The sequence below is a fragment of the Rhamphochromis longiceps genome, linkage group LG7, assembly GCF_057381845.1.
Source record: "Rhamphochromis longiceps isolate RC_006_pf linkage group LG7, R_longiceps_female_GT1.1, whole genome shotgun sequence".
Classification (NCBI taxonomy): domain Eukaryota; kingdom Metazoa; phylum Chordata; class Actinopteri; order Cichliformes; family Cichlidae; genus Rhamphochromis; species Rhamphochromis longiceps.
The window spans coordinates 46,573,818-46,598,556 of NC_140563.1; the positions used below are offsets into that span (position 1 = coordinate 46,573,818).

The 24,739-nt window shown below is 39.7% G+C and overlaps 1 protein-coding gene and 1 long non-coding RNA gene across 3 annotated transcripts; both read left to right on the plus strand.

Moving 5' to 3' along the window:
• The first annotated feature begins 5,083 nt into the window (after window positions 1-5,083).
• LOC146666103 (ATP-dependent RNA helicase DDX54-like) lies at window positions 5,084-11,042 on the plus strand. Its single transcript, XM_085410966.1, has 7 exons — window positions 5,084-5,100; window positions 5,244-5,376; window positions 8,876-9,024; window positions 9,115-9,228; window positions 9,318-9,428; window positions 9,544-9,635; window positions 9,791-11,042. Exons 1-7 carry the CDS (start codon window positions 5,084-5,086, stop codon window positions 10,030-10,032), a joined length of 858 nt encoding a protein of 285 aa, XP_085267092.1. The 3' UTR covers window positions 10,033-11,042.
• A 7,490-nt stretch (window positions 11,043-18,532) lies between these two features.
• LOC146666104 (uncharacterized) lies at window positions 18,533-24,497 on the plus strand. 2 transcript variants are annotated; one of them, XR_014912425.1, is made up of 4 exons: window positions 18,533-18,649; window positions 22,108-22,660; window positions 22,776-22,867; window positions 23,023-24,497. It is a non-coding gene; the product is annotated as an uncharacterized LOC146666104 (long non-coding RNA). The 2 variants fall into 2 exon arrangements; XR_014912424.1 differs by lacking the exon at window positions 18,533-18,649 and having other exon boundaries at window positions 21,368-22,660; window positions 23,023-24,491.
• Window positions 24,498-24,739: the final 242 nt, after the last annotated feature.

Consider the following 24,739-nt stretch of genomic DNA (forward strand, 5'->3'; position numbering starts at 1 on the left):
TGAGCCTTTCTAAGCACATTTCTATTGTAAATGGCCAAAAGTCCATCTTGCCAGCGCCCTGAAATTTTGCTAACAGTTTTTACCATAAGTCCCAACCGATTCTTATTCTTCACCGTCAGGTTACCAAACCAGGCAGCGATACAAAAAGACATCACAGATTCGATAAAACGTCTATAAAACAAAGACAACATCTCAGATGAGACATTAAAAGATCTCATTTTCCTTAAAAAGAACAATCTTTGTTGAACTTTTTTAGTAGTGGCTTCAGCATGAGATTCAAAACACAGTTTATGGTCAAGTACCACACCTAGAAATTTATAACTCTCAACGATCCCAATATCAGCAGTTTTAATGATAGTGGGTGATGAGCTATAAAAGGACTTCCTAAAATCAGTAATCATGTCTTTAGTTTTTGACACATTAAGTGAAAGGAAGGACTCACCACACCAATTCACAAAATCATCTACAACCTGTCCATGGCCTGACTCGTCCCCCACTAGAAGGCTGACGATCACTGTGTCGTCAGCAAACTTCAGGATGTGTCTGTTCGTGAAATTGCTGCGACACTCATTCGTGTACAGAATGGACAGAAGGGGAGAGAGGCAGCAACCCTGGGGTGATCCAGTAGAGGAGGTGAGCACATCAGAAAATACATGATTCACCCTCACGCATTGTGACCTATTAGTCAGAAAGTCTGTCACCCAGCCGACCAGACTAGTGTCAAGCTTGAAATGATTGTAAAGCCTGTCAGCAAGTAAGAAGGGTTGAATTGTATTGAATGAAAGTCAGCAAATAATAATCTTGCATGGGTGTGGGGGGCCTCAAGATGCTTATACAAGAGATGCAGGAGTGTGACAACAGCGTCCTCCACACCTCTCCCTGCTCTATAGGCGAACTGCAAGGGGTCAAGATGGTGTTCAACATGCATTAAAATCTTCTTAATTATCTTCTCAAATGACTTCATCACTAAAGAAGTCAGAGCCACAGGCCTATAATCATTCAGCACCTTAGGAGAACTGCCCTTAGCAACAGGAACAATGACAGCATGTTTCCAAATCTTAGGTACTGTCTGTAGCTCTAAAGAAAGTGAGAAGATATGGTGAAAAATCCCACTCAGCTGATCAGTACCTGTCCACAGATGTTGTCAGGTCCAGACTCTTGCTTTTAGTGTGTCTAAAAAGATTGGCTACCCCCCTCTCATCAATACAAATTGATGGGGGAGTGATAGTCTTTTCCCTCAGTGTGCTGGTCTGCCTAGAACAGTCAAAGTTCTCAAAACGAAGGTAAAAACTTTTAAGACTGTCTGCCAGATGTTTGTCAGCGGTAAACCCCTCTAAGGTAATATTACTTTTACCTTTCGTCTGTAGCCCTGCCATTGTTTTCATACCAAGCCAAGCTCCTTTGAGGTTGTTACTGCTGAGTTCTGTCTCAATCTTATTTCTATACCTCATCTTGGCAATCTTTATTGCAGCCCTCACCTCCTTCCTCAATATTCTCATAGTGGGAACGTCTCCCTCGTTAAAAGCAATTTTCCTTTTAAGAATCAGATCCTTAATATCTTTAGAGAGCCACGGTTTGTTATTAGGGAAAGTCTTAAATTCTCTGACTGGAATCACAGAGTCTTTGCTACACACCACATCAGTGAGTTCATCCAAATCAGAAGTGCTCTCTTGGACCCAGTGGAGGTGGTGAGTGACAGGAGAACGGCGGCTAAGCTGTCATCCCTGATGGACAACATCTCCCACCCCATGCAGCAGACTGTGACAGCACTGAGCAGCTCCTTCAGTGGGAGACTGCGGCACCCACGGTGTGGGACGGAGAGATTTCGCAGGTCTTTCCTCCCCACTGCTGTCAGACTCCATAATAAAGACTTTAACTGATCAAGCACACACATCCATACATATGCAATAATACTAAGTGCAATAATCCTTTCTGTCATCGTTGTATTTTTACTCAGTTGTATATAGTATTTGTATTTGTATTCTATTTTTATCTTATTGTATATTTATTTTATTTTATTCTACTGTATATAGTATTTTATTTTATTCTATTCTGTACAGTTGTGTACTGTATTTATTCTTATTGTATTCTAATTTTTGCCTCATAACTTTTGCACTGTCCACTTCCTGCTGTGACAAAACAAATTTCCCACGTGTGGGACTAATAAAGGTTATCTTATCTTATCTTATCTTATCTTATCTTATCTTATCTTATCTTATCTTATCTTATCTTATCTTATCTTATCTTATCTTATCTTATCTTATCTTATCTTATCTTGAAACAAGGACCAATCAGTGCAATCAAAACACCCCTGAAGGGCAACACAACTGTCTTTTGTCCAGACATTAGTCCGCTTCACACAGGCCTTCTCCCTCCTAATCACAGATCTGTAAGCAGGGAGGAGAAGAATAACATTGTGATCCGAAGAACCTAGCGCAGGTCCGGCCACAGACTTATATGCCCCCTTAATTGGTCCATAACACAAATCCAGCGTTTTGTTATGCCTTGTAGGACAAGTGACATATTGAAAGAAATTGTTCAGTAATTTCTTAAGATTACAAATGTTAAAATCACCAAGAATAAAATTAGGAGCATCCGGTGAGAGAGTCTGCAGATCGTGTACCACTTTAAAAATGGCATCGGCAGCAACTTTAACGTCAGCTTTAGGATGAATGTAAACAACAGTGACAAAAATTTGAGGGAATTCCCTCGGTAAGTAAAAAGGCCTGACAGATACTGACAGGAGCTCGATGTCAGGAAGACACAACCGCTCCCGCACAGTAAAGTTATTACACCAGCCCTGGTTGATATACAAACATACCCTTCCTCCGTGAGATTTGCATGTTACTCCACAGTTCCGATCCAATCTGACAGGGGTCCTAAAGCCGCTGATTTGCAGTGAAGTATCACTGTCCATATCGGTCAGCCACATCTCGGTAAGTGCCATCAGACAAGCCTCCCTGTATTCCCATAGATGAAGCACATTTCCTTGTAATTCATCCGTTTTGTTCCTAAGAGATTGGACATTGGCCAGAATCATAGAAGGCAGAGGAACACGATTCTTCCTCCGAAGTTTTCTTACACGCTGATGCACGCCACCTTTCTTTCCACATTTTCTCAAGCGGCGGGGCTTTCCAAAATTAGTCTTTGACCGGGCAAATAAATCCTCACCAAGAATCACATCTGTCTGAGCATTAGAAGAGTCGTACATAGACAAACAGGACCACTGTAATCCAAGTAGTTCCTCGCGTGTATAAGTGATTGTCAGTGAGAGTGAATGACTCCAGGTGAATATCGCCAACAACAATAAAACTAAGGTGTAGAAGTTCTCCATCTCGGCAAAAAAACAAACAAAAAAAAACTCATAAAAAGTTAAAACCACGGTTAAGAACAGAGTTAAAACAAAGTTAAAAACAAAAAGAAAAAGCCAGTAAACACCTGCTGCAGGTCGCCACAAGAGCAGCCCATCAGAGCCTCATGAGTGAAAAAAGTCTGCTACATAATAGTATGTAGCAGACTTTTTTCACTCATCAGTGATGCGCTGGCTCTGTCACATGTGAGTGTTTTTTTTTTTTACCGTATTTCAATACATCATGTAATTTATTTCCTGCAGAAGATCCAACAGTCAATCATCTGACCAAAGAGACTTCTGTCATTCCTTCAGCTGCTTGGCAGGTGCAAAATATGACCACATGTGCAGCACAAGAAAGAGCAACACAACACAGTCGAAGAGCAGGAGTCCATCTGGATGTGATTACAATGCTCCTGTTGTTTCGGGATGATATGCATACATACCATAAAAAGTTACCCATTTATTCATTGCTGCTGGCTCCTGACTCATGAAGACTTGAGGCTTTCAGTTGTCTGTGTGAAAGCAGCTGAAGATGAAGAACAATAGATTGGTACAAATTAGAGATGGCACGATACCACTTTTTTATGTCTGATACCGATACCGATATCATAAATTTGGATATCTGCCGATACCGATATGAATACGATATAGTGTGTTTTTTAATCAATAAAACGTTTTTTTAATATCTTGCTGCATTTTGTATAAGTTTATACTCAAGTTTAAATAAATAACAACACTAAAGCTATTCTGTTATACCTGTAGGTAAAAAATACACTGCGCCCAAAATATTTCATAGTTCAGCAACACTGATCAATCTAATAAACTTAAACCTACTCCATCCTCCCTATTCTGGTATTTTAAAGAGTACTTAGCAGAAATATTAAGCAACCTAACTAATAGGGTTGCAAACTCCGAGCAAAAAATAAAATAAAAATAGGGAACCACCCTCCACCTCATGATGCTTAATCGATGTAATCAAATTTAATTTGATGCAGGGGGGAAAATGCACAGAAATAAATTATTTTTCAAGAATAATTTAATAGATTCAACATCTTTCTTCAACAGAATTGCAGACTGCACAGATGGTGTCTTCCCAAAGGAAAAGGTATATTAGACTTAACAGTTACTATATACAGTAATGGACTTCTCTATATTTTACATCAGATTAAAACTTTGGGTGTAAGAGTCAGATAATTATTTATTAAAAGCTAGACATTTTAAATGAGAATAAGAAAGAAAAAGTATGTCTTTGTGCCCCCTTTTCCCTGTTCATGCCCTATCGGCCCCCCTGGCTAAACTTTGCTAGATCCGCCCCTGCACAGTTACCAGCCGTCAGCTACGTAGAAAAGGATCCTGGTGTAGAAAGTAATATTAAATAAATTCTAACAACAGCTTATCAAGCTTAATAGTGCTGCTGTTGTTCAGCTGCTGGTTTCCTCTTTCTGGTGAGAAGTTGGCCAAAAACAAAGAAGAGAGACAGACTCACAACAGAAAAGCCGATCAGCTGATCATTAAGCAGTTTCACGATTGAAGTAGCAGCAGGAGAGAGAGAGAGAGGCAGTCGCTCCATATATCTGTTGTTAAGCTTAACATGGGAACACTTTATAGACATTCAGAGATGAACTTGCACACTTGCTTTACTTCTCTCTGGGATAACTTCCTCGGAGATGAAATGCTGGTTTGGTAGCAAGGCTACAAATACACCATCACGTGATGCATACTTCTACGGTTATGAGCCGAGTTACGCCGTGTGGCAAGTTTTGTGGGGTGCTTTTTTGATATTTAATGGATCGATTACATTTTTTATTTCTCACCGATATCTGATCCAGTAATTTGGGTCAGTATCGGACTGATACCGATACGTAATATCGGATCGGTCCATCTCGGCTAGTGACACTCGGCTAGTGGACAAATTCAGCAAGCAGAGAGAAGACCGAGCTGCAGAAAGCAGGCTGCAGCAGCCAACCAACCCCACCACTACTGCTGACTGCGACATTACAGAAAAGGTTGAGAGTGATTTAAAAGTAAGCATGGGTGAAGTATTGCTTCTTTCTTTCTTCCCTGGATTGCTGTAGTTGCAGGTTTACATCAGTTTCATTAAGGATTAAGCACACATTGAACTCCAGGAAATCATAAATTAAAGTGTGGATATTACCTGTCCACAGATTCATGGTGACTAACTGCTCTTTTAACTGTTTGGTGACTTTGCTTTGTTTGGCGATTGTAGAAATGGTTTACATGAGCTTATAGCTGAGATTCAGAGGTTTCTGCAGCACTTATATTTCTGACCTCTTGTTATAACCGATTAAATGCGATCTCCTCCCTTTTGCCCCCATTTTTGGTGGTGTGGGTGCAAATGATCAGGCATGACATTCTCAAAATAAATCAGATAAGATACTGCAAATAATTATTTCTGCATTTGTGCGATTGAAATGAATTGAAAATGTGTATGCAATGATACAGTTTTAAAGATTTGGCCTAAATAATTTTTCGAGTGAATGAGCCTAAACATGATGACCTAACCAGTGACACCGTGTCACCGGTGACACACACACACACACACACACACACACACACACACACACACACACACACACACACACACACACACACACACACACACACACACACAAATGTATGACTTTGCCGGTTTCAGCTGAAACAATTTCAGTGTTTCAAACCATGTTCCAGGATTTTTCCTTCACCATTTATGAGGTTTCAAGAAGAAGATAAACGACAGATATGAATGTTTGAAAAGGTTATAGATGAAAAGATTCGATGAAAAATACTCAAAGGATAAATTCAATTGTTTATTGTTTTATGAATAAGTTGAAAAAGAAAAAGTTAAACAAGTAAATAACGAAACAAGGTAAACTGAAGTAAGAACAAAACATTAACAAGTAAATAATGAAACAAGGTAAAATGAAGTAAGAACAAAACGTTAACAAGTAAATAACAAAACAAGGTAAAATGAAGTAAGAACAAAACGTTAACAAGTAAATAATGAAACAAGGTAAAATGAAGTAAGAACGAAACGTTAACAAGTAAATAATGAAACAAGGTAAAATGAAGTAAGAACAAAACGTTAACAAGTAAATAATGAAACAAGGTAAAATGAAGTAAGAACAAAACGTTAACAAGTAAATAATGAAACAAGGTAAAATGAAGTAAGAACAAAAAGTTAAGTAAATATTGAAACAAGGTAGAGGAGAGAAAACCCCAACAATCCCCTCTGAGCACGCACTAGGCGACAGTGGGGAGGAAAAACTGCCTTTAAACGGGCAGAAACCTCCGGCAGAACCAGGCTCAGGAGGGGACAGTCAACTGCCGGGACTGGTTGGGGTGGTGAACAGAGGTGGAGCAAGACGAGGCTACACCAGGTGAGGAAGCAGTAGAGTTCCTCCTCCAGGGCCAGCGGAAGCGTTTGTTCTTCTTTTTCATGCAGTTTTCTACAAGAGCTTTTTTTTCCAGGATGAGGGTTCTCAACTCATCGATGGTTTCTTTGTTTTGTTTCTCAAGCTTCTTGCACGTTTTCTCCACCTCTTCCAAGGTTGCTTGTTTTTCTTCAAGCTTTTCCCTGAGCTCTTCGGATGTTTCCTCCTGCATTATCTTGTCCTTGTGCATGTCTGCGTTTCTCTGTTGTACTTCTTTGTACATGTCTTGTAGCTCCTCATTTCTTCTGTGGATATCTTGGAGCGTACGCTGCAGGTCGTCATGTATGTTGTCTTGTTCTTGCTTTTGCGCCTGCATTTCAGTGTGTTTGCGCTTCAAGTTGTTGTATTCCAACAATATCCCCTTAGTGAGCTCTGAGTTGTTTCTCGCCATTTGCTCCATCCTTTTCTGCATGTGCGAGCATTGTTTGTCCAGTTTTTCTTTTTCCCCTTCTAGTTGCTTTTTCTCTTGAAGAAGGTCTTTGTTTTGGCGCAGAGTATCATCCACCTTCTCTTTCAGCATTCTGTATTTTTCCTCCGTGACTTTGAGTTTGTGCTCCATGTCTCTTTGCTTTTTCTCCTGTTCTTCCTTCTGTTGGAGGATTTCTTTATTTTTTTTCACAGCTTCATCGAAGTTTGTTTGGAGCAGCCGATTCATTTGGTCCATATATTGGAGATCCCATTCTGTCTTCTCAACAGTAGCTTTGCTGTCTTTAAGCTGGTTGGACATCTCCTTTAGTTCCACGCTCTTTTGCTTGTTTTCCTTAATTAGGAAGACAATCTGCTCTCGGGCTTGTCCAAACTTGATTCCCCAACCCTCATTAATAATATTTATGTCGGGCTGGCGTTTTTGTCTTTCATCCAGGCTTTTATATTTCACTTCCATCTGTCTACACTTCTCCTCCAGTTGAAGTTTCTCTTCTTCAATCTGTTGAATTTTATTCTGGAGATGGTAGTTTTCCTTCCTACTGTCATGTAATGCCCTTTGGACGGCTAAGAGGTCACTTGGCTGGCCACGACAGGAAGGAGAAGCGGCGTAATCTTTTTGCCTTGGTTGGTGTCTTGTTGGATACATGTTGAAGGTTGTACACGACAACAACGAAAAGGTTTCCAAAAGTTTCTGTGGTGAACGCGTGAAGGCTGCAAACACAAATGCTGCGAGGACACGAACTAAAAAACTGCTGTGTGTCACCCCTGTTTAAGGACAAACTTCAAAGGATCAAAGTGTAGTGACATCATAACTCCGTGAGCCAATGAGATTGTCATGTGACATTTTGGAATGGAGATATTTTTTTTTAAACCGTTTTCAAATTTAACTTAATATTTGACTGTTTCTTAACTGACCTGTTTAGCTGATTAAGAAATGAATTGAAACGAGCATCACTAACGTTATATAACAGACAACAGAAAAAAACAGGGTTTTTTTCTAAGTAATAGAGGTATAATACATTTTTTTAAATTTAAAAAAAAAAATTATCCTACTTTTTATAAGAGGGAACATTATTTAAAGAATATGTATTTAATTGGAAAACTCTCTATTCATCTAAAGGCTATAACAAAAAAGGTGAACTTCCTGCTCAAAAATGAAATGACCAAAATAAATGGAGCATTTCTCTGCAATTACAAACTCTGTGTAAACAATCTTGGTTTCAAAATAAGGCTAATGCTTGTGAGATGTCATCACAGGTGTAAATATTACTGCAGATGTTACTATGTCAAAGTCTCACAACTGTCTTATGTTTATTTATGTAGGCAAGACCTACTTTTCACTTCTTTGCTTTGCTATATGTTCTTGAGTGTATTAGTTTGCCAGCAGCACGAACATGTACTAGTGTCAATAATAATAGTACGGTGGATTAGAAAACCTGCTCACAAGTTGAATAAACACCCAGGATTGTTGCATAATTTTCATTCAAAACCAATATTTGAGTCAAAATGAGAAAGTTGTTTGTGCTGTCTGATGAAGAAGAAGCAAAATAAAGTGCAGTTTTGATGTAGATGATGTTGTATACAAACTAGAAGAGGAAGATAGTAGGATCTCTGTATCATGCTTTGTCACTTTGTACCATGTAATTCTTTCTATTTCCACCAGGGGGTGTTTTCAGAAGTGGTAGGTGGTAAAAGAAGAGGTCAGCAGGAAGATGGCGAAGAGCGACCAAAGACCAAGAAAAAGAGGCAGTCAGGCAAAGATGAAGAGTATTATATCCCTTACAGACCTAAAGACTTTGACTCTGAGAGAGGGTGAGGCATTAAACTGTTGCATCTGTTTCTTTAAAAAATGTGAATGGCTTTGTGTTTTATGCTGTTTTGTCCTGTGTTATGCGTCGACAGGTTGAGTCTCGGTGGAGAGGGCAGTGCTTTTGAACAGCAGGCCTCTTCAGCTGTCCTTGATCTCATGGGAGATGAAGGCGATCGCCTTAACCAGCAGAAGAAAATGATGAAATGGTACAAATTTCCCTATGTTTGACTCAGTATCCACCAAATGGTCATTTCAAACTATAATTTAAAGTCTTTTTTCCCCCTTCTTTTTTTAGGGACCGTAAGAGGAAGCGTTTTGTGAGAGAAACGGGAAAAGAAGACCAGAAGAAGAAGATCAAAACAGACAGCGGTCAGGTTATCAGTAACAAGAAGAACAGGAAGAACTTGTATCCTTCCAACAAAAAGCTTCTCTGTGTGCTGCTCTCAATGACCCTCTTCTCTACTCCTATGACAATATTAAGCTGTACTGTGAAGATGTTGTATCACTTGACAACATGTCAGTTATGAGGAGTGGAAGAAAAAATACAAGATTGATGATACAGGATCTGGATCAGATGGAGAAACAGGCGGAGGAGGCAGGAAGCCAGCAAGAGGTAGGAAGGCATCAAAATGAATAGCACAAACATGTTAAATATAGACCATCAGCCACCATGTTTTAACTCAACTCTAAAGGTAAATACTTCAAGTCCCTCTTCCAGCCTTGCGAGCTATAACCTCCAACCTCTTTGTTGTGTCGTGCCTCTCCCAGGTCATGGCCGTGGCCGACGAGGCCCAAACGTACAGAGCTCCGGTGACCACAAAGCACGCTCGGAGCTGAAAACAAAGGATCAGATCATGAAGCAGCGCAAGAAAAAGCAGAAGCACCAGTTCCTGCAGGGCGGGGGGATGAGGAAGCTCCGCTCCAAGAACAAAAAGTGGCTCGGAGAAGTTAAAAAGTCAGGTTTTGGAAGGGGTGGCCATAAGAAAGGCAAGCTGAGGAAGAAACTGTGAGGAGGACAGAGGGTTGATGGTGTGGAGGACATCACGAGGAACTGGGTGATAAGCGTCAGAATCATCTGAGAACATCACCAAAGATTTTCCTGGCGCTTTGTGTGACTGTAGATTAAGGAGAAAATGATTTGTGCATCTTTACACTGCAGAAATGCACGTCACTTCTTCCTTGATGGCCTGCTGAACTCTGCGTTTGCCACAGAGTGATGTTTAATTATGATCCACTAACCTGGATTTACTACTTGTAAGCATGTTGGCTGTCTAATAAAAGTGTTTTGGAGTACTGAAATATGTCTTATCAAAATGGTAAAATACAGATATTAAATATTGTGTGCTTAATTTGCAGTTAGTTTCAAAAATCGTCTCGCCCATCTTTTCTTAAAATAAGAGGTGCTCTATAAAAATGACATTAAATTCTGTAAACATGCTCTATTTGCAATTATTTATCATTACTGTTGTCCAAGTGGTCTCATTTCAAAGTTGAAAGCGAGCATCGGAACGGGCAAGAAAGGCGACTTTTAATTGACTTTGAATGTGTTGTGGTTACTGATATCAGATGGGCTGGGTTGAGAAACTGGCTTAGAATTCCTCTTGCCTTCAGCATGGCCACGCCCCTCTGACTTCTGCAATCAACAAGGCATTTTTACCCAGGGAAATGTTTATTTCGCTTTTCAGTTTGGACTGTTCTCTGTAAATTCCTGAGAAAATTTGAGAAGATCAGGAGTGTCTGAAAAACGTAAAACAGTCCATCTGTCACCAACAGCAATGCTGCCTTCAAAGTCACTTAAATCAACTTTTTTTTTCTGGCATGTGATTGGCTGTTTAGATATTTGCATTCAGAAGCAGCTGAATAGGTTAGTGGATAGTGGGTCTGTATTGTGTTATTGTATATTGTTTTTTCCAGTTATTGCTCTGGTATAGAAGTTTTTTTTCTTTAAGTAATTTAGTAATTCTAACATCTCCGCTTATGTGAAGTGTAGACCTAATAGTAAACATCATTTACATGTCCAGTTTTCAAATATTTTTAATCTTGTCTGGTAAAGTTTTCTTTTGTTTGTAATTCACTTACATTTAGGGAAGGAAAGTTTGAAGAAAGGAAATTTGACGTGTATGTTCTAAGATAACGGTGACATTGACGACCTTTATTATAACTGTATTGGGCATGTTCACTTAACCAACAAAAATAACAAACCAACAAAATAAGAAAGAGAATTAATGTTTTATAAAAAGAAACAATGACCAAGCCATCAGTTACTTTATATGCCTACAATATCCACATCCCGTTCCCAAAAAGTCAGTGGTCTCCTGTCTGAATGACTACCGTCCTGTTGCACTGACATCCGTCATCATGAAGTGCCTGGAGCGGCTGGTCAAAGGTCACATCTGCTCCTCCCTCCCTGACACACTGGACCCTCTTCAGTTTGCCTATCGGACAAACAGAGCCACAGAGGATGCCATCGCCCTGGCAACGCACACCACCCTCACTCACCTGGAGAAAGGGAATACATATGCAAGGATGCTCTTCATCGACTACAGCTCGGCATTTAACACCATCATCCCCTCAAAACTTGCCACGGAGCTCGTCGACCTTGGGCTGGAAACACCTATCTGCAGATGGATTCTAAATTTCCTCACAAACAGGCCCCAGGTGGTGAAAGTTGGTAAGCACACCTCCTCACCACTCATCCTAAACACAGGTACGCCACAGGGTTGTGTGCTTAGCCCCCTCCTATATTCCCTGACTGTGTTGCTAAACACGAGTCCAACATCATCATCAAGTTTGCGGATGACACAACCATCATAAGCCTCATCACAGGCAATGATGAGACGGCCTATAGAGAGGAGGTGATGGCACTGTACGAGTGGTGTCTGGAAAATAACCTGACTCTCAACATCAGCAAAACTAGAGAAATGATAGTGGACTACCGGAAACGACCAGTCAGAGAACACCAGCCCAGCCACATCAACGGTGTCAAGGTCGAAAGGGTCAGCAGCTTCAAGTTCCTTGGAGTCAACATCACAGAGGACTTCTCCTGGACCCTTCACACAGACACTGCTATCAGGAAAGCTCGCCAGCGGCTTTATTTCCTGAGGAGGCTGAGGAAGTTTGGCATGAACGCCAACATCACCTCAAATTTTTACAGGTGTGCAATTGAGAGCTTGCTGACCAGCTGCATCACAGTTTGGTACAAAAGCTGCTCTGCCAGCAGCCGTAAATCACTACAGAGGGTGGTGAAGACAGCAGAGCACATCACTGGCACGAGGCTTCCTGCCATTCAGGACATTTATCTTCAGCGATGCCTCCGTAAAGCACACAGCATCATCAAGGACCACAGCCACCCAGCACATCAGCTGGCGTTACAGACGTTACAGGAGCCTGTCTGCTCGGACTACAAGACTACAAAACAGTTTTTACCACCAAGCCATACGACACCTCAACCACAACACTTAAACCCACACAACACAGTCCACAGGACGCACTCAGAAGCTACCCCACAGCTTCACAAGTACTCTGTTTAATCTGCACTGGTCACTCCACTTTATTGTTATTGATATTTATATTTAAAAGTGCAATACTGTGATTTTCTGCTGCTCATTCCTGTGCAATATCCCATCTGCCCTCCCGTCATATTTCTTTTCAAGATTTTCTTATTTAATCACTAGTGTACATATATTTATATTTATAGATATATATATATTTAGTCATCTTTTCTCTTTTACCACGTCTCTCTAATATTTTGCTCCTTACTATTTTTCTATTTTTTTTATTATTTTATTATATTTTCTTATACTGTACCATGCTGCTGAGTGACTGCTGCTCGTCAAACACATTTCATTGCAATGTTGACCCTGTGCTAACTTGCATATGACAAATAAAACTGAAAACTGAACTAAAACGGATTTATTTTTATTAATAAAATTGGAAATGTAAGATATTACTAGATAAATTTACAAAAGAAATTTTAACAGTGTGGATTTTAGTATCTGCTTTTTCTCTATTATTTATTGTATATATATTTTTTTACATTAAGTCAATTGATTAAAAAAAGGTTTATTTTTTCAATTTCTCTATTGTCCCACAAGGGGAAATTAGTTTAGCAGCAGGATATAAATAAACAGAACAATACTATAAAATAATAATGACAATAATAGTGATAGAAAGTCCAAGGACAGTTATTTGCCATTGAGGAGACAAGATGCAGTGGGGATAAAAGAGACCTGGAGTCTTTTAGTCTTCCTCACAGGTACGCTAAAACGGCGGCCGGAAGGCAACAACTCAAACTCACTGTGAAGTGGATGGTTCAAACAATTAATAATAGAATGAGCCTTTCTAAGCACATTTCTATTGTAAATGGCCAAAAGTCCATCTTGCCAGCGCCCTGAAATTTTGCTAACAGTTTTTACCATAAGTCCCAACCGATTCTTATTCTTCACCGTCAGGTTACCAAACCAGGCAGCGATACAAAAAGACATCACAGATTCGATAAAACGTCTATAAAACAAAGACAACATCTCAGATGAGACATTAAAAGATCTCATTTTCCTTAAAAAGAACAATCTTTGTTGAACTTTTTTAGTAGTGGCTTCAGCATGAGATTCAAAACACAGTTTATGGTCAAGTACCACACCTAGAAATTTATAACTCTCAACGATCCCAATATCAGCAGTTTTAATGATAGTGGGTGATGAGCTATAAAAGGACTTCCTAAAATCAGTAATCATGTCTTTAGTTTTTGACACATTAAGTGAAAGGAAGGACTCACCACACCAATTCACAAAATCATCTACAACCTGTCCATGGCCTGACTCGTCCCCCACTAGAAGGCTGACGATCACTGTGTCGTCAGCAAACTTCAGGATGTGTCTGTTCGTGAAATTGCTGCGACACTCATTCGTGTACAGAATGGACAGAAGGGGAGAGAGGCAGCAACCCTGGGGTGATCCAGTAGAGGAGGTGAGCACATCAGAAAATACATGATTCACCCTCACGCATTGTGACCTATTAGTCAGAAAGTCTGTCACCCAGCCGACCAGACTAGTGTCAAGCTTGAAATGATTGTAAAGCCTGTCAGCAAGTAAGAAGGGTTGAATTGTATTGAATGAAAGTCAGCAAATAATAATCTTGCATGGGTGTGGGGGGCCTCAAGATGCTTATACAAGAGATGCAGGAGTGTGACAACAGCGTCCTCCACACCTCTCCCTGCTCTATAGGCGAACTGCAAGGGGTCAAGATGGTGTTCAACATGCATTAAAATCTTCTTAATTATCTTCTCAAATGACTTCATCACTAAAGAAGTCAGAGCCACAGGCCTATAATCATTCAGCACCTTAGGAGAACTGCCCTTAGCAACAGGAACAATGACAGCATGTTTCCAAATCTTAGGTACTGTCTGTAGCTCTAAAGAAAGTGAGAAGATATGGTGAAAAATCCCACTCAGCTGATCAGTACCTGTCCACAGATGTTGTCAGGTCCAGACTCTTGCTTTTAGTGTGTCTAAAAAGATTGGCTACCCCCCTCTCATCAATACAAATTGATGGGGGAGTGATAGTCTTTTCCCTCAGTGTGCTGGTCTGCCTAGAACAGTCAAAGTTCTCAAAACGAAGGTAAAAACTTTTAAGACTGTCTGCCAGATGTTTGTCAGCGGTAAACCCCTCTAAGGTAATATTACTTTTACCTTTCGTCTGTAGCCCTGCCATTGTTTTCATACCAAGCCAAGCTCCTTTGAGGTTGTTACTGCTGAGTTCTGTCTCAATCTTATTTCTATACCTCATCTTGGCAATCTTTATTGCAGCCCTCACCTCCTTCCTCAATATTCTCATAGTGGGAACGTCTCCCTCGTTAAAAGCAATTTTCCTTTTAAGAATCAGATCCTTAATATCTTTAGAGAGCCACGGTTTGTTATTAGGGAAAGTCTTAAATTCTCTGACTGGAATCACAGAGTCTTTGCTACACACCACATCAGTGAGTTCATCCAAATCAGAAGTGCTCTCTTGGACCCAGTGGAGGTGGTGAGTGACAGGAGAACGGCGGCTAAGCTGTCATCCCTGATGGACAACATCTCCCACCCCATGCAGCAGACTGTGACAGCACTGAGCAGCTCCTTCAGTGGGAGACTGCGGCACCCACGGTGTGGGACGGAGAGATTTCGCAGGTCTTTCCTCCCCACTGCTGTCAGACTCCATAATAAAGACTTTAACTGATCAAGCACACACATCCATACATATGCAATAATACTAAGTGCAATAATCCTTTCTGTCATCGTTGTATTTTTACTCAGTTGTATATAGTATTTGTATTTGTATTCTATTTTTATCTTATTGTATATTTATTTTATTTTATTCTACTGTATATAGTATTTTATTTTATTCTATTCTGTACAGTTGTGTACTGTATTTATTCTTATTGTATTCTAATTTTTGCCTCATAACTTTTGCACTGTCCACTTCCTGCTGTGACAAAACAAATTTCCCACGTGTGGGACTAATAAAGGTTATCTTATCTTATCTTATCTTATCTTGAAACAAGGACCAATCAGTGCAATCAAAACACCCCTGAAGGGCAACACAACTGTCTTTTGTCCAGACATTAGTCCGCTTCACACAGGCCTTCTCCCTCCTAATCACAGATCTGTAAGCAGGGAGGAGAAGAATAACATTGTGATCCGAAGAACCTAGCGCAGGTCCGGCCACAGACTTATATGCCCCCTTAATTGGTCCATAACACAAATCCAGCGTTTTGTTATGCCTTGTAGGACAAGTGACATATTGAAAGAAATTGTTCAGTAATTTCTTAAGATTACAAATGTTAAAATCACCAAGAATAAAATTAGGAGCATCCGGTGAGAGAGTCTGCAGATCGTGTACCACTTTAAAAATGGCATCGGCAGCAACTTTAACGTCAGCTTTAGGATGAATGTAAACAACAGTGACAAAAATTTGAGGGAATTCCCTCGGTAAGTAAAAAGGCCTGACAGATACTGACAGGAGCTCGATGTCAGGAAGACACAACCGCTCCCGCACAGTAAAGTTATTACACCAGCCCTGGTTGATATACAAACATACCCTTCCTCCGTGAGATTTGCATGTTACTCCACAGTTCCGATCCAATCTGACAGGGGTCCTAAAGCCGCTGATTTGCAGTGAAGTATCACTGTCCATATCGGTCAGCCACATCTCGGTAAGTGCCATCAGACAAGCCTCCCTGTATTCCCATAGATGAAGCACATTTCCTTGTAATTCATCCGTTTTGTTCCTAAGAGATTGGACATTGGCCAGAATCATAGAAGGCAGAGGAACACGATTCTTCCTCCGAAGTTTTCTTACACGCTGATGCACGCCACCTTTCTTTCCACGTTTTCTCAAGCGGCGGGGCTTTCCAAAATTAGTCTTTGACCGGGCAAATAAATCCTCACCAAGAATCACATCTGTCCGAGCATTAGAAGAGTCGTACATAGACAAACAGGACCACTGTAATCCAAGTAGTTCCTCGCGTGTATAAGTGATTGTCAGTGAGAGTGAATGACTCCAGGTGAATATCGCCAACAACAATAAAACTAAGGTGTAGAAGTTCTCCATCTCGGCAAAAAAACAAACAAAAAAAAACTCATAAAAAGTTAAAACCACGGTTAAGAACAGAGTTAAAACAAAGTTAAAAACAAAAAGAAAAAGCCAGTAAACACCTGCTGCAGGTCGCCACAAGAGCAGCCCATCAGAGCCTCATGAGTGAAAAAAGTCTGCTACATAATAGTATGTAGCAGACTTTTTTCACTCATCAGTGATGCGCTGGCTCTGTCACATGTGAGTGGTTTTTTTTTTACCGTATTTCAATACATCATGTAATTTATTTCCTGCAGAAGATCCAACAGTCAATCATCTGACCAAAGAGACTTCTGTCATTCCTTCAGCTGCTTGGCAGGTGCAAAATATGACCACATGTGCAGCACAAGAAAGAGCAACACAACACAGTCGAAGAGCAGGAGTCCATCTGGATGTGATTACAATGCTCCTGTTGTTTCGGGATGATATGCATACATACCATAAAAAGTTACCCATTTATTCATTGCTGCTGGCTCCTGACTCATGAAGACTTGAGGCTTTCAGTTGTCTGTGTGAAAGCAGCTGAAGATGAAGAACAATAGATTGGTACAAATTAGAGATGGCACGATACCACTTTTTTATGTCTGATACCGATACCGATATCATAAATTTGGATATCTGCCGATACCGATATGAATACGATATAGTGTGTTTTTTAATCAATAAAACGTTTTTTTAATATCTTGCTGCATTTTGTATAAGTTTATACTCAAGTTTAAATAAATAACAACACTAAAGCTATTCTGTTATACCTGTAGGTAAAAAATACACTGCGCCCAAAATATTTCATAGTTCAGCAACACTGATCAATCTAATAAACTTAAACCTACTCCATCCTCCCTATTCTGGTATTTTAAAGAGTACTTAGCAGAAATATTAAGCAACCTAACTAATAGGGTTGCAAACTCCGAGCAAAAAATAAAATAAAAATAGGGAACCACCCTCCACCTCATGATGCTTAATCGATGTAATCAAATTTAATTTGATGCAGGGGGGAAAATGCACAGAAATAAATTATTTTTCAAGAATAATTTAATAGATTCAACATCTTTCTTCAACAGAATTGCAGACTGCACAGATGGTGTCTTCCCAAAGGAAAAGGTATATTAGACTTAACAGTTACTATATACAGTAATGGACTTCTCTATATTTTACATCAGATTAAAACTTTGGGTGTAAGAGTCAGATAATTATTTATTAAAAGCTAGACATTTTAAATGAGAATAAGAAAGAAAAAGTATGTCTTTGTGCCCCCTTTTCCCTGTTCATGCCCTATCGGCCCCCCTGGCTAAACTTTGCTAGATCCGCCCCTGCACAGTTACCAGCCATCAGCTACGTAGAAAAGGATCCTGGTGTAGAAAGTAATATTAAATAAATTCTAACAACAGCTTATCAAGCTTAATAGTGCTGCTGTTGTTCAGCTGCTGGTTTCCTCTTTCTGGTGAGAAGTTGGCCAAAAACAAAGAAGAGAGACAGACTCACAACAGAAAAGCCGATCAGCTGATCATTAAGCAGTTTCACGATTGAAGTAGCAGCAGGAGAGAGAGAGAGAGGCAGTCGCTCCATATATCTGTTGTTAAGCTTAACATGGGAACACTTTATAGACATTCAGAGATGAACTTGCACACTTGCTTTACTTCTCTCTGGGATAACTTCCTCGGAGATGAAATGCTGGTTTGGTAGCAAGGCTACAAATACACCATCACGTGATGCATACTTCTACGGTTATGAGCCGAGTTACGCCGTGTGGCAAGTTTTGTGGGGTGCTTTTTTGATATTTAATGGATCGATTACATTTTTTATTTCTCACCGATATCTGATCCAGTAATTTGGGTCAGTATCGGACTGATACCGATACGTAATATCGGATCGGTCCATCTCGGCTAGTGACACTCGGCTAGTGGACAAATTCAGCAAGCAGAGAGAAGACCGAGCTGCAGAAAGCAGGCTGCAGCAGCCAACCAACCCCACCACTACTGCTGACTGCGACATTACAGAAAAGGTTGAGAGTGATTTAAAAGTAAGCATGGGTGAAGTATTGCTTCTTTCTTTCTTCCCTGGATTGCTGTAGTTGCAGGTTTACATCAGTTTCATTAAGGATTAAGCACACATTGAACTCCAGGAAATCATAAATTAAAGTGTGGATATTACCTGTCCACAGATTCATGGTGACTAACTGCTCTTTTAACTGTTTGGTGACTTTGCTTTGTTTGGCGATTGTAGAAATGGTTTACATGAGCTTATAGCTGAGATTCAGAGGTTTCTGCAGCACTTATATTTCTGACCTCTTGTTATAACCGATTAAATGCGATCTCCTCCCTTTTGCCCCCATTTTTGGTGGTGTGGGTGCAAATGATCAGGCATGACATTCTCAAAATAAATCAGATAAGATACTGCAAATAATTATTTCTGCATTTGTGCGATTGAAATGAATTGAAAATGTGTATGCAATGATACAGTTTTAAAGATTTGGCCTAAATAATTTTTCGAGTGAATGAGCCTAAACATGATGACCTAACCAGTGACACCGTGTCACCGGTGACACACACACACACACACACACACACACACACACACACACACACACACACACACACACACACACACACACACACACACACACACACACACACACACGTATGACTTTGCCGGTTTCAGCTGAAACAATTTCAGTGTTTCAAACCATGTTCCAGGATTTTTCCTTCACCATTTATGAGGTTTCAAGAAGAAGATAAACGACAGATATGAATGTTTGAAAAGGTTATAGATGAAAAGATTCGATGAAAAATACTCAAAGGATAAATTCAATTGTTTATTGTTTTATGAATAAGTTGAAAAAGAAAAAGTTAAACAAGTAAATAACGAAACAAGGTAAAATGAAGTAAGAACAAAACATTAACAAGTAAATAACAAAACAAGGTAAAATGAAGTAAGAACAAAACGTTAACAAGTAAATAATGAAACAAGGTAAAATGAAGTAAGAACAAAACGTTAACAAGTAAATAATGAAACAAGGTAAAATGAAGTAAGAACAAAAAGTTAACAAGTAAATAATGAAACAAGGTAAAATGAAGTAAGAACAAAACGTTAACAAGTAAATAATGAAACAAGGTAAAATGAAGTAAGAACAAAAAGTTAAGTAAATATTGAAACAAGGTAGAGGAGAGAAAACCCCAACAATCCCCTCTGAGCACGCACTAGGCGACAGTGGGGAGGAAAAACTGCCTTTAAACGGGCAGAAACCTCCGGCAGAACCAGGCTCAGGAGGGGACAGTCAACTGCCGGGACTGGTTGGGGAGGTGAACAGAGGTGGAGCAAGACGAGGCTACACCTGCTGAGGAAGCAGTAGAGTTCCTCCTCCAGGGCCAGCGGAAGCGTTTGTTCTTCTTTTTCATGCAGTTTTCTACAAGAGCTTTTTTTTCCAGGATGAGGGTTCTCAACTCATCGATGGTTTCTACGTTTTGTTTCTCAAGCTTCTTGCATGTTTTCTCCACCTCTTCCAAGGTTGCTTGTTTTTCTTCAAGCTTTTCCCTGAGCTCTTCGGATGTTTCCTCCTGCATTATCTTGTCCTTGTGCATGTCTGCGTTTCTCTGTTGTACTTCTTTGTACATGTCTTGTAGCTCCTCATTTCTTCTGTGGATATCTTGGAGCGTACGCTGCAGGTCGTCATGTATGTTGTCTTGTTCTTGCTTTTGCGCCTGCATTTCAGTGTGTTTGCGCTTCAAGTTGTTGTATTCCAACAATATCCCCTTAGTGAGCTCTGAGTTGTTTCTCGCCATTTGCTCCATCCTTTTCTGCATGTGCGAGCATTGTTTGTCCAGTTTTTCTTTTTCCCCTTCTAGTTGCTTTTTCTCTTGAAGAAGGTCTTTGTTTTGGCGCAGAGTATCATCCACCTTCTCTTTCAGCATTCTGTATTTTTCCTCCGTGACTTTGAGTTTGTGCTCCATGTCTCTTTGCTTTTTCTCCTGTTCTTCCTTCTGTTGGAGGATTTCTTTATTTTTTTTCACAGCTTCATCGAAGTTTGTTTGGAGCAGCCGATTCATTTGGTCCATATATTGGAGATCCCATTCTGTCTTCTCAACAGTAGCTTTGCTGTCTTTAAGCTGGTTGGACATCTCCTTTAGTTCCACGCTCTTTTGCTTGTTTTCCTTAATTAGGAAGACAATCTGCTCTCGGGCTTGTCCAAACTTGATCCCCCAACCCTCATTAATAATATTTATGTCGGGCTGGCGTTTTTGTCTTTCATCCAGGCTTTTATATTTCACTTCCATCTGTCTACACTTCTCCTCCAGTTGAAGTTTCTCTTCTTCAATCTGTTGAATTTTATTCTGGAGATGGTAGTTTTCCTTCCTACTGTCATGTAATGCCCTTTGGACGGCTAAGAGGTCACTTGGCTGGCCACGACAGGAAGGAGAAGCGGCGTAATCTTTTTGCCTTGGTTGGTGTCTTGTTGGATACATGTTGAAGGTTGTACACGACAACAACGAAAAGGTTTCCAAAAGTTTCTGTGGTGAACGCGTGAAGGCTGCAAACACAAATGCTGCGAGGACACGAACTAAAAAACTGCTGTGTGTCACCCCTGTTTAAGGACAAACTTCAAAGGATCAAAGTGTAGTGACATCATAACTCCGTGAGCCAATGAGATTGTCATGTGACATTTTGGAATGGAGATATTTTTTTTTTAAACCGTTTTCAAATTTAACTTAATATTTGACTGTTTCTTAACTGACCTGTTTAGCTGATTAAGAAATGAATTGAAACGAGCATCACTAACGTTATATAACAGACAACAGAAAAAAACAGGGTTTTTTTCTAAGTAATAGAGGTATAATACATTTTTTTAAATTTAAAAAAAAAAATTATCCTACTTTTTATAAGAGGGAACATTATTTAAAGAATATGTATTTAATTGGAAAACTCTCTATTCATCTAAAGGCTATAACAAAAAAGGTGAACTTCCTGCTCAAAAATGAAATGACCAAAATAAATGGAGCATTTCTCTGCAATTACAAACTCTGTGTAAACAATCTTGGTTTCAAAATAAGGCTAATGCTTGTGAGATGTCATCACAGGTGTAAATATTACTGCAGATGTTACTATGTCAAAGTCTCACAACTGTCTTATGTTTATTTATGTAGGCAAGACCTACTTTTCACTTCTTTGCTTTGCTATATGTTCTTGAGTGTATTAGTTTGCCAGCAGCACGAACATGTACTAGTGTCAATAATAATAGTACGGTGGATTAGAAAACCTGCTCACAAGTTGAATAAACACCCAGGATTGTTGCATAATTTTCATTCAAAACCAATATTTGAGTCAAAATGAGAAAGTTGTTTGTGCTGTCTGATGAAGAAGAAGCAAAATAAAGTGCAGTTTTGATGTAGATGATGTTGTATACAAACTAGAAGAGGAAGATAGTAGGATCTCTGTATCATGCTTTGTCACTTTGTACCATGTAATTCTTTCTATTTCCACCAGGGGGTGTTTTCAGAGGTGGTAGGTGGTAAAAGAAGAGGTCAGCAGGAAGATGGCGAAGAGCGACCAAAGACCAAGAAAAAGAGGCAGTCAGGCAAAGATGAAGAGTATTATATCCCTTACAGACCTAAAGACTTTGACTCTGAGAGAGGGTGAGGCATTAAACTGTTGCATCTGTTTCTTTAAAAAATGTGAATGGCTTTGTGTTTTATGCTGTTTTGTCCTGTGTTATGCGTCGACAGGTTGAGTCTCGGTGGAGAGGGCAGTGCTTTTGAACAGCAGGCCTCTTCAGCTGTCCTTGATCTCATGGGAGATGAAGGCGATCGCCTTAACCAGCAGAAGAAAATGATGAAATGGTACAAATTTCCCTATGTTTGACTCAGTATCCACCAAATGGTCATTTCAAACTATAATTTAAAGTCTTTTTTCCCCCTTCTTTTTTTAGGGACCGTAAGAGGAAGCATTTTGTGAGAGAAACGGGAAAAGAAGACCAGAAGAAGAAGATCAAAACAGACAGCGGTCAGGTTATCAGTAACAAGAAGAACAGGAAGAACTTGTATCCTTCCAACAAAAAGCTTCTCTGTGTGCTGCTCTCAATGACCCTCTTCTCTACTCCTATGACAATATTAAGCTGTACTGTGAAGATGTTGTATCACTTGACAACATGTCAGTTATGAGGAGTGGAAGAAAAAATACAAGATTGATGATACAGGATCTGGATCAGATGGAGAAACAGGCGGAGGAGGCAGGAAGCCAGCAAGAGGTAGGAAGGCATCAAAATGAATAGCACAAACATGTTAAATATAGACCATCAGCCACCATGTTTTAACTCAACTCTAAAGGTAAATACTTCAAGTCCCTCTTCCAGCCTTGCGAGCTATAACCTCCAACCTCTTTGTTGTGTCGTGCCTCTCCCAGGTCATGGCCGTGGCCGACGAGGCCCAAACGTACAGAGCTCCGGTGACCACAAAGCACGCTCGGAGCTGAAAACAAAGGATCAGATCATGAAGCAGCGCAAGAAAAAGCAGAAGCACCAGTTCCTGCAGGGCGGGGGGATGAGGAAGCTCCGCTCCAAGAACAAAAAGTGGCTCGGATAAGTTAAAAAGTCAGGTTTTGGAAGGGGTGGCCATAAGAAAGGCAAGCTGAGGAAGAAACTGTGAGGAGGACAGAGGGTTGATGGTGTGGAGGACATCACGAGGAACTGGGTGATAAGCGTCAGAATCATCTGAGAACATCACCAAAGATTTTCCTGGTGCTTTGTGTGACTGTAGATTAAGGAGAAAATGATTTGTGCATCTTTACACTGCAGAAATGCACGTCACTTCTTCCTTGATGGCCTGCTGAACTCTGCGTTTGCCACAGAGTGATGTTTAATTATGATCCACTAACCTGGATTTACTACTTGTAAGCATGTTGGCAGTCTAATAAAAGTGTTTTGGAGTACTGAAATATGTCTTATCAAAATGGTAAAATACAGATATTAAATATTGTGTGCTTAATTTGCAGTTAGTTTCAAAAATCGTCTCACCCATCTTTTCTTAAAATAAGAGGTGCTCTATAAAAATGACATTAAATTCTGTAAACGTGCTCTATTTGCAATTATTTATCATTACTGTTGTCCAAGTGGTCTCATTTCAAAGTTGAAAGCGAGCATCGGAACGGGCAAGAAAGGCGACTTTTAATTGACTTTGAATGTGTTGTGGTTACTGATATCAGATGGGCTGGGTTGAGAAACTGGCTTAGAATTCCTCTTGCCTTCAGCATGGCCACGCCCCTCTGACTTCTGCAATCAACAAGGCATTTTTACCCAGGGAAATGTTTATTTCGCTTTTCAGTTTGGACTGTTCTCTGTAAATTCCTGAGAAAATTTGAGAAGATCAGGAGTGTCTGAAAAACGTAAAACAGTCCATCTGTCACCAACAGCAATGCTGCCTTCAAAGTCACTTAAATCAACTTTTTTTTTTTGGCATGTGATTGGCTGATTAGATATTTGCATTCAGAAGCAGCTGAATAGGTTAGTGGATAGTGGGTCTGTATTGTGTTATTGTATATTGTTTTTTCCAGTTATTGCTCTGGTATAGAAGTTTTTTTTCTTTAAGTAATTTAGTAATTCTAACATCTCCGCTTATGTGAAGTGTAGACCTAATAGTAAACATCATTTACATGTCCAGTTTTCAAATATTTTTAATCTTGTCTGGTAAAGTTTTCTTTTGTTTGTAATTCACTTACATTTAGGGAAGGAAAGTTTGAAGAAAGGAAATTTGACGTGTATGTTCTAAGATAACGGTGACATTGACGACCTTTATTATAACTGTATTGGGCATGTTCACTTAACCAACAAAAATAACAAACCAACAAAATAAGAAAGAGAATTAATGTTTTATAAAAAGAAACGATGACCAAGCCATCAGTTACTTTATATGCCTACAATATCCACATTTATTTTTATTAATAAAATTGGAAATGTAAGATATTACTAGATAAATTTACAAAAGAAATTTTAACTTAGTGTGGATTTTAGTATCTGCTTTTTCTCTAATATTTATTGTATTTTTTTTTACATTAAGTCAATTGATTAAAAAAAGGTTTATTTATTTGTTTTTAAAAAGCACTAATCTTCGGGGGTTATATTCAT

Bases quoted from the DNA above. Each gene is read 5' to 3' on its own strand.
- LOC146666103 (XM_085410966.1), top strand. The intron at 9,025-9,114 runs GTGAGGCATTAA...ATGCGTCGACAG, and splicing joins GACTTTGACTCTGAGAGAGG to GTTGAGTCTCGGTGGAGAGG. The intron at 9,429-9,543 runs GTATCCTTCCAA...ACAACATGTCAG, and splicing joins AAGAAGAACAGGAAGAACTT to TTATGAGGAGTGGAAGAAAA.